The 13,748-nt window shown below is 42.9% G+C and overlaps 3 protein-coding genes across 3 annotated transcripts; 2 read left to right on the top strand and 1 right to left on the bottom strand.

Annotated features, from left to right (window-relative positions):
- The first annotated feature begins 64 nt into the window (after positions 1-64).
- On the top strand, positions 65-3,704 carry LOC103981263 (uncharacterized membrane protein At4g09580). The gene is made up of 4 exons (XM_009397923.3): positions 65-348; positions 2,044-2,314; positions 3,037-3,207; positions 3,283-3,704. Exons 1-4 carry the CDS (start codon positions 182-184, stop codon positions 3,406-3,408), a joined length of 735 nt encoding a protein of 244 aa, XP_009396198.2. The 5' UTR covers positions 65-181; the 3' UTR covers positions 3,409-3,704.
- Positions 3,705-8,848: 5,144 nt separating this feature from the next.
- On the top strand, positions 8,849-9,370 carry LOC135672066 (E3 ubiquitin-protein ligase ATL9-like). The gene has a single exon (XM_065180520.1). The coding sequence runs from the start codon at positions 8,849-8,851 to the stop codon at positions 9,368-9,370; it is 522 nt and encodes a 173-aa protein (XP_065036592.1).
- Positions 9,371-12,702: 3,332 nt separating this feature from the next.
- On the bottom strand, positions 12,703-13,218 carry LOC135672065 (RING-H2 finger protein ATL80-like). Its single transcript, XM_065180519.1, has one exon. The coding sequence runs from the start codon at positions 13,216-13,218 to the stop codon at positions 12,703-12,705; it is 516 nt and encodes a 171-aa protein (XP_065036591.1).
- Positions 13,219-13,748: the final 530 nt, after the last annotated feature.

Genomic DNA, 13,748 nt, shown 5'->3' with positions numbered 1-13,748 from the left:
GCTCCTGCAGAGCATCCTATTTATTGACCACCCACCTTCTCTCTCTCTCTCTCTCTCTCCTCTCTCTCTCTCGCGCCCTTCGAAGAACGAACGAAGGAAACGGAGAAGGAAAGAAGAAGAGTAAAAGGAGGAAGCTTCGGCCTGTAATCTGGGCCGCAGTGTTTGGGGGAAAGGCGAGGGGATGGAAGGCGGCCGGAGTTTGCCGTTGTCTCGGCGTGATCTGGCTGCGGCAACGGTGGTGTTCGCGATCTTCGGAGTGGGGCTCGCGGGGCTCTACCTCTCGATGCCGGCCTCCGACTACAGCTTCCTTAAGCTTCCTCGCACCCTCGAAGACATCCGGATCCTCAGGTTTGAACACCTATTCGCTTGTCCTCGCCGTCAAGATTCCGCCTTTGGTTTGAAGTTTGCAGCTTCTGGGATTGTGCTTTCGGAGGGTTTCTTTGGGCCGTTTTGCCGATTTAGGGTTTAGATTGATTTGGTTCTGTTTTGGAGTTATCTTTTGCTTCTGCAAATTAGATCTTGATGAAGGGAATGGAACAGTACCTATGAGATCTCGTAGATCTCATGTTTTTTCCGATTAGTTTCATAGAATATAATATTGTTGTACCATGTGCGAATCTGGAAACGGGTAATGGAATATTTGTTTTTTGTTTTATGTGCAATGGAACTTAATTGATGGTGTTTCTCAATGGGGATCTGCATCTATATGAAGAACCATTGATGTTGTTGCCATTTTGATTTCATGAATAAGCTTTCTCACGCATTATAAATTTGCCAAGAAAACAAGATAGGATGCATTGTGGAAAAAAAAATCCCTGAAAGAGCTTTGTAATATTTCTTATTCCGAGTAGTGAATTTACACAATATGGCTATTTTATTATGTGATGGAGCTTACTTCCTGGTTTATTTCATTCCTTTGATCTTTTTTACCATTGTAATCAGACACGTGCATTACCAAAAGGACCCTTTTTTACTCAAAAAAGGACCCCCTTTTTTTTTCTAAAAAAGAAGCATTAGATTATTTTCAGGAATTATTTTTTGAGGAAATGATTTTGGGTACTTCAAGAAATTGCTTGGCAATAAAACATCAATGAGATCTTAAACTTCCCTACAACTCTTAGACTGAAGAATTTTATGGTTGCACTCATTAGTTTGTCTTGGGAAACATTTGAAGATTTTATTGGTGAGCTTTAGAAAAGGGGGAGACCCAGAAGTTCATTTTCTTGTTTGCTTGGCATTTTGATTCCAAGAGCATTTCAAAGTTCTTGAAATAACTTGAATTAACACTTGTTCTATTCATGATTCTTGAGAAAATTGATGTAATATTAGTACATACGATTCACATGGCAGCCGAATGGTCACAGAGAAGTGCTAAAAGCAGATGATACTCATTTGTGGGTGTCTAAATTCCATGGTAGACCACTCATGAATCTTTGTTCTGCAAATGAATGTACATATGCCGAACTTGATGGTTCTTAAGCTTGAAATTTTCCATATATCGCCCTCAAAATATTTCCCATCTGCAGCATAAATGCTAGAAAACTGACCTCATCATTCAACAATGAATTTATCTGAAGTCAGATGCAATGGATTTTGCTTTGGTCACACCGACTTATGTCATGTTTACCATTAGTATATGCATGAGTGAGGATGGTGTGGGTGTGCCATCCATCATTTAACCATTTGATTACTTTTCTACAACATCAGCTTTCTAGTTTCTTTTACATGATGCGATTTGATCCTAACAGCTCGAAATTTGATAGTAGATCGTTGACTTTGATGTTGAAACACTTCATGTTAGCAGTCATCTGATGCTGTTTCACTTTAGTTCATTAGCTGTAGTTACCAACAGCTTAGAATCCTATAGTCATTATGCCTTTGTTAGATTATTTTCCATATTTTTTCTTTAAGTTTGATTAAATCTTAGGTTTAATACAATGAAATTATTCTTTACAGTGTAATTCATCTTACATATTTTCTGAAACAAATGTTGAAATTTTTCGTGAGCCAAGATGGACAATAAAAATTTAAAACTATGTGCAGGGATAATCTGGAAAGCTACACCAATGACTACACTGTGCAGGTCCTGATATGCTACTTCACGGTATACATTTTTATGCAGACTTTCATGATCCCAGGAACTGTGTTTATGTCAATACTAGCTGGAGCCCTCTTTGGAATTGCTGGTGGTATGGTTTTGGTGATTCTTGCTGCAACAGCTGGTGCATCTTCCTGTTATTTCCTGTCGAAAATAATAGGAAGGCCCCTGGTCTTTTCATTGTGGCCAGATAAGCTGAGTTTCTTCCAGGCTCAGGTAAAATACATTTCTCCACCAATAGTTTTATGACAACCCTGTATGTTAACTGGGATATCAAATTTAGATTTCATCAAGTTGAATGTTGCTTACGGTTACAGGATATAAATTTCGTAGTACTTAACTTCGACAAGGTTTTGCCTATTGACAATTCTGGTTAGCAGCTGTTCTATGTTGAATGTTGCTTATGGTTACAGGACATAAATTTCGTAGTACTTGTAACTTCAACAAGTGTTAACCTATTGACAATTCTGGGTAGTAGCTGTTCTACGTTGGCCAATCTGCTGCAAGGATTCAGCTAATACATTGTTGCTTGTGCCCTTCTAACAAGAGTTTGAGATACTTGGTCTATCTGCAGCAAAATAATCTAAGTGGTTCATATTGATATGTCCTCTGTTTCATCATGTGCTTACTTTAAGAAAACTGCTTTAAGAGGTTAAAAACATGACATGCCAAAAGCAAGAAAAGAGAGATACCCCAATTTGTCCTATGACAATTTCGTTAAAATTATAGCTTTGGCCTTATTAAACTATGATTTCCCATGGCAAGCACAACAAATTTGGACACATTTTTACTGTAATTTTAGATGTTGCTAAATTGAAAAATCAGGATCAAAATTTATCATCTATATGTTTTTTTCTTCCTTTTCCTGCACATTTTCCATCATTCTACTGCATCTTCTTTGCATCTTAACCCAGTTGACAAGGTATCTCTATTGACAGGTTGCTAAAAGAAGAGAGAAGTTGTTAAACTACATTCTATTTCTCAGAGTCACACCCACATTGCCAAACACATTCATCAACATGGCTTCTCCAATAGTTGATGTGCCCTACCCTATCTTCTTCTTGGCTACTCTTATCGGGCTCATCCCAGCTGCATATGTGACAGTCCGGGTAATGTTTTCTTCTGCTCTACTTCATTATGAAACTACCAAAGCAGGTATTCATCACCTTATTTGAATCCTGCAGGCAGGAACAGCTCTCGGTGAGTTGAAATCGGTGGCCGACCTGTATGATTTCCAATCAATAGCTACACTCTTCTTCATAGGAATTGTTACGGTGACACCTACACTTATCAGCAAGGGTCAGAAGTGAAGCACACAACCTTACCAATTGGAGATTTCTAATCCTCCATTTGCAAACATCAACTTCAGCAGAAGTGCATTCATTCTCTTCCTGCGCTAAATCGGCAAGACTCGATGCTCACTAGCAATGGCACCATGCGTTAGGTTGGATTCAAACTTTGTGTTGCTGTGCCATTTTTTTCACTCAGGTGACATTCTCTGATCAAGTTGATGTTCACTTCTGTTGTACCAGTAATCAGAGAAATCACTCGGCTCCTGGCGAACCTTTTTTGAACAATTAAGTATAATCTTTTCAGTGTTTGCTTATTTTTCTTATGTGTCATTTCGGGTATCGAAAAAGAAATGCATAGAATGAGAAGTCAGAGAACAGATGAGGCATGATTTCATCAACTCCACCACAGAGAGCACAGAAGGTGGGGATTTCATCTGAAAAGCCATTATTCACCATTAGCGAGCAGAAGATGTTTAACTTTTGACAGTAACTCACAAAAGGTAAACATACAAAGAAGACGAACCCAATTCACGAGACTTCAATAACAGAAGATTAGATCAATAGAAAAGTTGCATCCGTGATAAAATATTAACATCCGGCTCGAAAACAATTTGTGTATCTTTTCTCAAGTATTTTTCATGAACCATCATTCCAAATTAGGTTTGAGTTGTATCCCGAATTTGGATTCCTTTAGCCGATTCAGGATGAACAATCAATCAGGGTGGAGTTTCCAACATCTTAATTTGAACAAAGAATTAATTAGCAAGGATTAGGTCGGATTGAGGTCGGCTCTACGTGCTCGAGCTTAGGTTGGATTTGATTGCCGGACTCATGATTACGAACGTCCAAATCAGACCCAATCTTTGTTAGATTGGGCTTGGGTTGAGTTCCAGCCAACTACCCAAGTTGGACCGCCAAACATAATTTGACTGCACGAGATGCATACATGAATTTTGACTGCACGAGATTAATACATAGTAGTGTAGAGTGTCAATCAACATAATATTGTAGAGCTACGTAGTAGTGTAGAGTGTCAATCAACACAATATTATAGAGCTATCTGAGTTAAATAGGCCTTTAGGGCAATGTTTAGGGTTGATTTCCTATCTTGTTTCATAATAGTATCATGTGGACATTTGTGAGGAATCTTGATCACAGTGAATCATAAGGACTTAGCTATCTAAAACCAAGTATTAGTTATGATGAATGTAAACTCAAAGGAGTGTTAAAGTAATATAGAGGCATATTTATAAATTGCAAAGCAGGTGCGGGATAATAGATAGTTGAGCTATGGGCATGGTAGCATCATGGTACCATAGAGGCATGACTTTTATGGAGTCATCAGTCTATTACTCTTATGGAGGGAGAGCAGATGGTCATGAAAGGAAAATGATGAAGTAAAGAATGTAGAGGCAAATTTCAAGTATCGAGATAAGACCAAAGGGTAAGGGCTAAGGAACTTCGTAAGATAAGACCAAAGTGTTAACGAACTTCTCATCAAGGTAGTCAAAAGTGGGGGGACTTCAGGCCAATGCAGGAATGCTTGATTAAGGAATAGAGTAGACAATATGTGATGTTATATCATTTCTTCTTAGAGAAGTAGATAACATAAATGACGGAGAAGATGATAGAATCCTAGGGGTAATCAAATCTATTAGAGATTTGCTTAAAGTCGAGGTAAAATTTTGCTCATTTCAGGTAAAATTTCTTGTAGTTTAGAAGTTCGATAGCAATGAAGAGGTGAATTACATTAGTTAACTCAACACAAGGAATATAAAAATCATATATGCTTCAAAAGTGTGAGTAAAGAGCAAGTGAATATTAATAACCAGCTTGATGCATAAAATATAACTGTTGAGAAAACAAGCGAAGTCAAGTAACCTTTGCTTTTTCAAGAGAATGGTGAAACCGAGTATCTCAATTCTTTTATTTATTTAGTAAAGAAGCTCTATATATATTCAAAAACCCTTAGAAAAATTTAGTGGAAGACAACAGTTGTCAAATCCTTATTAATGGTGATCGATTTTATCGAGAATATATTTTTCACTTCATTTCCTAATAGAATATCAATCAAAAATAGAAGTGATGTGAACTTGCTTAGAAGTGACAAATAAGTAGAAGAGAAATCAATGGACAAATTTTATGAAGAAAATATCTTAAAAACTTCGAAGTTTGCGAAACGATACTCATTAAAGCTCAAACATGCATTAATCTAATTCAAGCGGTGTGAGATATTTAAGAGACTAGTGCATAATAAAAAAAGTTTTTTCCTTCATACGAGGGATCTACAAGAATCAATAAATATTAGTACAACTCAACCAACCCCATATTAAAGTTAGAATCACTAGCAAGTTAAAGTAGCTTTTGGGGATCAAAATTTGACTCCTCAATAATAATGACGGAAAGCAATCGAAAGCTGAAAGAGGTGCTTTGTAGCTAAAGCAAAAGATTGGAGATTCAACAAAAGCAAGGGGATGAAGTATTCTTAAAGGCTTCGAAGAGAACATCGAAGGAATAAATGAAAGAGAATGTCATAAACAAATTTGTACAAAGGATTTTTTATATAATGTTTATATATGTTCATGCATTTCAATTTTGTTCATGCTTTACATAGCATGTAAACAGTTTGCAGTACGCTTGACAATCCTATGTTGATTGACTTTTGTGATTGTCTTAGTTTTGTAAACACAAATTATATATATATATATACATATATGTATATATATATATACATACATATATATATACATATACATACATATATATATACATATACATACATATATATATACATATATATACATACATATATATATATACATATATATATATGTATATATATAAATACATATATACATATATATATATATATATATATATATATATGTATATACATATACATATATATATATATACATATACATATATATATATATGTATATGTATATGTATATATATATATATACATATATAGATAGATATATATATATATACATATATATATATATATGTATATATATATATATATGTATATATATATAATTAAATATATGTATATATTTAAATAAGCTTATAATATTTTAAAGAATATTATAAACATATTAAAAAATATTGTAACTAATATAAAAATCTTCAAACTTGATTGTTCTTATTTTTTTAATCAATAAGGATTCCTAAAAATCTATTTTTATATATGGGTTAGAATCTATTAGGATTTAAGTCCATTTGTTTTAGTTACAATGTTTCTCAATAGACTTATAATATTTTTTTTATGAAAATATCAAAAACATACGGTAAGCCAATCAAAAAAATTATTATAATTATCATTGTAAATCTTATTACATGTAAGATTGGATCAGTTCATAATACAATAACAATTGATTCACCCCTTAAATCGATTCATATAACGTGTAACGTAAAAATTATGATAAATAAATAACATCCTTTAAAAAAAATGAAAATGAGAGCACCTCGTGAGAAAAAGTAAAAGAAAAAAGAAAAAACCTTCTCGTTGTTCGCCCATAGAACAAAGAAAAATGTTGGTGAAATATAATTGTTGTGATCGAATCAATGCCACAACTTTCATGATCTCATAAAATAATGGAAAAAATCCATTGGAAATATTGCAAGATGCACACAAAAAATGAAGCTGTTCTGAGAACAAATCTTCCTCTTAGGAAAAAACAAGAAGCCATTCGCATCAAATAAATCAATTCACAGAGCAGAATGTATGAAGCAAACAAACACACGGTGTTGAATATGCCATCAGTAATTCCCCCTCTTTGACCATTCCGATCGAAGACCGAAAACTCAGCACCACCCAAACCCATCATATCGCGTTCTCTCGTCCCACCCTCACCTCCTTCCTCTACCTAAACCTTCCTACCCTCGTTGGCCTTCCGGTTGGGGAGATCCTCGAAGCTCCAGTCCCTCCGCATGCCTCCGCTGCGCTTCAGCTGCGGCCCCGCCGCAGCCTCTCCGGCAAGCAGATGGCTGCCACCCCCGCCTTCTGACATCCTCCGCCGCCCCTTCTTCTTGTCCGCCGGCTTCGCAGGAATGGACCTGCTCCTCAAATTCTCGTAGGGCGGCGGAGTGAGCTCCCCCGACCAATTCCTGTTTTCCCAGCAGCACCGTGCGGTCCACGGGCCACAGCCGGCTCCGCCTCCGCCTCCGCCGTAGGAGTCGTCCTGCTCGAGTTCCACATCGCTCGTCGGCTTCCCGTAGCCGCCGCACGTAAGGCAAGACAGGCTCATCGTGCCCGTCGCTCGCCCTGCGAACCAGAAGGAGGAGATAGGATGTATTTGATGGTGGAGAAGTCGGAGGGACGATGCTTTATATGGCGTCGAGGGGGAAGAAGGAGATAAAGATTCGGCAATGCAACGCTGCGTGCATGGAAGGGCACGTACGTGCGTGGGGCTCTCATGCATCCGGTCTCCTAACATTTTGCACACATGAGAGGCTTATATTACAATCGTGTCCTTCCCTCTTTTCTAGTCAGAGGGCATAGGAAATGTGACAGGTCATGTACGTAGTTTCTAGTCAGAGGGTGATGGAACAGGTAGTCATGGTTATATCTGCCATGCATGCCAACTTATCTTGCTAGATAAAATTAGACTGCCAAAAAATGATCCAGTGGAGAGGATTCCTGACTCAAGAACGAACAGCTAAGGTTGATTTAATTTGGGTGTGTAGATTAGTATCCAGACAAATGGCTCAAGATGTAGAAATTATCCAAAAAGGCTTTTTCTATTTCTTTTCCTTTTTCTGATTCAAATCGAAATCAAATGCGAGGATATCAAACAATAGATATTAATATGCTTTATCAATTTCTATACTAGTATGATTATTGTTAAGAGTATCATACGAAGGTTTTAATAGGTGAGATATCATGTATGTGATATTAAGGGTATTTTAAATATTTTAACTTTTAATTTACAATTATGATGAAGCTGCTAAGCGGGGAGGATTTCGATTTTATGTAAAAGTACATATTGGATATGTCATATTTATAGGAGCTAATATGATATCCCTAAACTTATCAACTATAGATATGTAAAACCAACGTTCTTCCACCGTCCGCTGTGATGGAGATTGGTTGCCTGCAACGGATCGTTCGTCGCCGTCAACTGACGGCATGGTGTTTGTTACACAGGTACTCGATCTCCTGCCGCAACGCTGCCCGCTCGCAGATCAGGTGAGCAGGGACGCGGGGACCCACAGTGGTACGCTCCCGTGTCCAACTAGTTGGGATGCGGGTAGGTGACAGCATATGCGAAACGGGGTTCCGGTTTCCGTTCCGGAGTGGCGGCCCCAACCAGAAAGGAGGACACGAAACCACAACCGACGCTTGCCATTTCATCCAGATGGTTAGGCCGGCGAGTCAGTTGAAGCAGCCCAGTAAGTGTACATTAGCTACGTTCGCAGGCGGCGATAGAGGACATCCTCTCACACCCCACCGATGGATTCTTCCTATTCGACCTGCTTCTCTCTTTCCAGCTCCGCCTCCCGCCGCCTTCTGCCTCCGGCAGCGGCGCCTGCACCACACAGCGTCACCCTTTCCTGCGATGAATATGCCGTCTCGAAGATCCTAGCCATGGTCCTCTGCTTCCTCGTCATCGCCACAATCTTCTACCTGGCCTTCGCCGGCCCGGACTCCGAGGAGGAGGACGAAGACGAGGAAGAGCAGCGGGAGGAGCTGCGTGGAGTGAAGAGGGCTAAGCCAAGGGGGCTCGACCCGGCGGTACTGGCGTCGCTCCCGGTGGCGCCGTACGCCGAGGTGGCCGGGGAGGGGACGGTGGGGCCGGAGTGCGCCGTGTGCCTGACGGAGTTCGGCGGCGGCGACGCCCTCAGGACGATGACGGGGTGCGGCCACGGGTTCCACGCGGACTGCATCGATCCCTGGCTCGCCGGTCACGCCACGTGCCCCGTCTGCCGGTCGGACCTGGCGGCGGCCTGCAACGTCATTGTGGTCGGCGGGTAGGGAGAACGGCGGGAAGGGCACGGCGGCGGCGGTGTGCTTTTGCCGGAAATTTTGAGCTCCTGCAAAGGGGGAATACATCAGCTTTTTTTTTTTTTAGTTTGTACATTTTGTATATGCTCAAGGCATTAAATAATGTTTATTTTGTATAATACATGCTTCTATTTATTTTTTTCCCTTGATACATATATATATATATATATATATATATATATATATATATATATATATATATATATATATATATATATATATATATATATATATATATATATATATATATGTTGATGACATCGATATTATTATTTATGAGACTTATAAATCCTATGCCACTTTCACCAACATCCTTGATTGTTACTCATCACTTAGTGATCTTCAAATCAATCAATTCAAGTATTTTTTTTCTCAAAAATTAGAATATTAAGGTAAAACATATTAGTTTATCCTTTATGATAAGGTATATTTTAGACCTCCGCCACGTCATCAGCGAACGTGGGCTCCCGAGACACGCACCGGACACCACGTCACAGCACCAAGTGTTCACTTGGCAAGTCCCATACCGGAAAGCTTAGGACGGCGTCGCATGGTACCGTTTCGCGTATACCGGACGACGATCGCACGAAAGTACGAACTCGCCAATCGAGGGAGGGGTCGACCGATATACCAAATCCACGTATGACTGATCCTTAGACAACAACATAAAAGTCCTCGGTCGGCATCTGGTTGGGGGGGGAAGAGAAAAAAGATCATTGACTCAATCTCCAAGGGGCCTAAGTAAGGAATCTCTCGACCAGGGCCTGTGTGCAGGAACGCAGATGTCCCTGAAGACATGCCCATCCCAACCCTTGATCCAGCTCGACCTTGGCATTTCTTCCAACTAACCGAGAGACCCGCCTCCGAACGTCAAGAACTTCAGACATCGACCCGTGGACCAAGCCGTACTGACTCCTCGGCCACTGCGCGTGGGTTCATTGACATTTTGGCGCTAGAAGGAGGGCCCCAATATCGCAAGAGCACCTCGCAGGAGCTCACCCCGAGGGAGAACCACCAACTGCACACCTCCCTTTCAGACTCAGAGAATAGCCCCTCCCCGTCCTCAAGGATGGGGGTATCCTGACGTTGACATCGGATCGCTACTAGCACCTATTCAATGATCTAAGACTCTCTCCCCTTGGAAATACTACAGGATCCTCGGTTGTTTCGCCTAGGGCATTCCTTGGCTTAGCCAAGCAAGTACAAACCTTGAAGGGAATAATGCAAATGATCGTCCCACTCATCCCGCAGATCGTGCAGTTAGCGGCTCCCCCGACTGACCCGACATCGCAAAGGACAAACCGAGAGCAGACCGCAACACCCAAAAACCTCCTCGAGTAGAGTGCACCTGCACCGAGCCGAGCCGCACCATCGCTCCTTGAGCCCGACACCTTGTTGTCAGATAACTCATTCAGGGTCCAACTATCTGTGGTCAACTGTCACCTAGACGAGTTCCAGCATGAATTCCTGAAGTCATGCAACGAAGTCGGAGAAAGCAGTTCAGGTGGATCCCCTTTTACCTAGGAAATCCAGGACAAGCCTGTGTCATGCAACTTCAGACTTCCGAGTTCAATTGCTTAGCCAATAGGTCCAGTCTTTGATCGAGTCGCGCAGCTCGATCCACCAACCAACGACTCGCCAGATCAATATGTGCCTGAGTTCAGTCGCTTGGCCAATAGGTCCAGTATTTGCCTGAGTCACATAGCTCAGTTCGTCGAGCAATGACTCGCAAAGTTAGTTCGGCCTGCGCATGAGTTCAATCGATCGGCCAACAAGTCTAGTCTTTTCTCGAGTCGCGCAGCTCGATCCACCGACCAACGACTCGCTAGACCAACCAGAGCCTGAGTTCAATCACTCAGCTAACAGGTCCAGTCTTTGCCCGAGTCACGTAGCTCGGACAGCCGAGCAGTGACTCGCAAAGTCAGTTCAGCTTACACCCGAGTTTAGTCTCTTGACCAACAAGTCCAGTCTTTGCCCGAGTTGCACAACTTAGTCCACCAACCAGTGACTTGCTAGATCAAACCTGCACTCGAGTTTAGTCGCTCGGACAACAAGCCCAGTCTTTGCCCGAGTCGCGCAGCTCGGTCCATCGACCAGCGACTCACCAGATCAACCTGCACTTGAGTTTAGTCGCTCAGCCAACGGGTCTAGTCTTTACCCGAGTCATGCAGCTCGGTCCATCAACTAGTAACTCGCCAGATCAACCTAGGCCTGAGTTCAGTCGCTTGGCCAACAGGTCCAGTCTTTGCCCTAGTTGCACAACTTGGTCTGCCGAGCAACGACTCACAAAGTCAGTTCGGTCTGCTCCCGAGTTTTGTCGCTTGGCCAACAAGTCTAGTCTTTGCCCGAGTCGCGTAGCTCTGTCCGTCGAGCAGGGACTCGCAAAGTCAATTTAGCCTTCGCCCGAGTTCAGTCGCTCGGCCAACAGGTCCAATCTTTGCTCGATTCGCACAGCTTGGTCCACTGACAAGCGACTCGTCAGACCAACCTGTGCCCAAGTTAAGTCGCTTGGCCAACAGGTCTAGTCTTTCCCCGAGTCACGTAGCTCGGACCACCGAGCAGCGACTCGCAAAGTCAGTTCAGCCTGCACCCGAGTTCAGTCGCTCGACCAATAGGTCCAGTCTCTCCCCGAGTCGCGCAGCTCGGTTTGCCGAGCAGCGACTCGCAAAGTCAGTTCTATCTGCGCCCGAGTTCAGTCGCTCAACTAGCATGTTCTGTATTTGCTCGAGTCGTGCAGCTCGGTCCACCGACCAATGACTCGCCAGACCAACCTACGCCCAAGTTTAGTCGCTCGGCCAACGGGTCCAGTCTTTCTCTAAGTCGCGCAGCTCGTACCGCTAAGCAGCAAGTCGCAAAGTCAGTTTAGCTTGCACCTGAGTTTAGTCGCTCGACCAAAAGGTCCAGTATTTGCCTGAGTCGCACAGCTCAGTCCACCAACCAATGACTCGCTAGATTAACTTGTGCCCGAGTTCAGTCGCTCGGCCAACAAGCCCAGTCTTTGCCAGAGTCACGTAGCTCGGTCCACCGACAACGACTTGCTAGATCAACCTGCGCCCGAGTTCAGTCGCTCGACCAACGACTCGCAAATCTATAATTATATGATTAAAAAATTATCTTCCTTAAAAATTATATAAATACATATTAACTCATCTATTTTGTAACAAATTTTTTAATCCTTCATATACCAAATGTACAAGACATAAAACTACGAAAAAGAAAAAATCTGATATATTCCTCCTTTGCAGGAGCTCAAAATTTCTGGCGAAGCACGCCGTCGCCGCCGGGCACTTCGGCCCTTCTCCTTATCCGTTGACCACAATGACGTTGCAGGGCGCCGCCAGGTCCGACCTGCACACGGGGCACGTGACGTGCCCGGCGAGCCACGGGTCGATGCAGCCCACGTGGAACCCGTGGCCGCACGTCGCCATCACCCTGACAGCGTCGCCGCCACCGAACTCCGCCAGGCACACGGCGCACTCCGACCCCACCATCCCTGACCCTGCCACCTCGGCATGCGGCGCCACCGGGAGCGACGCTAGCACGGCCGGGTCGAGTCCCTTCGGCGCAGACTTCTTCATTCCACGCGGATCCGAATCCCCCTCTTCATCATCCTCCTCCTCGTAGGCCTGGTCTCCGAAGGCCAAATAAAAGAGTGCGGCGATGACGAGGAAGCAGAGGACCATGGAGAGGAGCTTGGGGAAGGCGTATTCAGCGCAGGACGGGGTGTCGCTGTATGGTGAAGGCGGCGCCGCCGGAGACAGAAGGCGGCGGGAGGCAGAGCTGGAGAGGGAGATGCAGCTGGAATGGGAAGAATCCATTGGGCGGCTGTGAGAGGATATTCCCAGTCGCCACGTTCGAATGGATCTAAATAGTGCACCCGAGACTGGGCCCCTCCAACCGACACGTGGGCCTCAACCATCGCCCTCAAACGGGAAGCGTTGACCGTGGTTTGGTTTGCGTCCTGAGAATGGAAAACGGCAACTGTTTCGCATCAGCCGTATCCTACCGGTACCCCAACGTTTGACACATGAGCGAACCACCGTGGGTCCCTGCGTCCCTGCTCACCTGATCCTCAAGCGGGAATCGGTGGCGCAGGAGATGGAGTACTTCTGTAACCAATATTCCATGCTGGAGGCGGTCCACCCGTAACGGGTAACTAACTTCTCCATGACAAGAACATTATCCATATATTTATCCAATTCGGTACAGCCACTCGGTTAAGTTTGATTGTACGATATAATCTGACATCATAATAAAGATATTGAGTTGAATGACGCTTAGGCACAAAAGATCAATTTCTTTATATTTACGAAAAATCATGTCACCTATAAATACTTAAAAATATAAT

Source organism: Musa acuminata, chromosome BXJ1-4 (genome assembly GCF_036884655.1).
Source record: "Musa acuminata AAA Group cultivar baxijiao chromosome BXJ1-4, Cavendish_Baxijiao_AAA, whole genome shotgun sequence".
Classification (NCBI taxonomy): Eukaryota; Viridiplantae; Streptophyta; class Magnoliopsida; order Zingiberales; family Musaceae; genus Musa; species Musa acuminata.
The sequence above is the reverse complement of the archived record's forward strand: the minus strand, read 5'-3'. Positions and strand labels throughout refer to the sequence as shown.

Excerpts from the sequence above, each read along its gene's own strand:
- LOC103981263 (XM_009397923.3), top strand. The coding sequence starts at position 182 with ATGGAAGGCGGCCGGAGTTTGCCGTTGTCTCGGCGTGATCTGGCTGCG. Across the intron at positions 349-2,043 it reads GAAGACATCCGGATCCTCAG|GGATAATCTGGAAAGCTACA; the intron begins GTTTGAACACCT and ends AACTATGTGCAG. Across the intron at positions 3,208-3,282 it reads CTGCATATGTGACAGTCCGG|GCAGGAACAGCTCTCGGTGA; the intron begins GTAATGTTTTCT and ends TGAATCCTGCAG.
- LOC135672066 (XM_065180520.1), top strand. The coding sequence starts at position 8,849 with ATGGATTCTTCCTATTCGACCTGCTTCTCTCTTTCCAGCTCCGCCTCC.
- LOC135672065 (XM_065180519.1), bottom strand. The coding sequence starts at position 13,218 with ATGGATTCTTCCCATTCCAGCTGCATCTCCCTCTCCAGCTCTGCCTCC.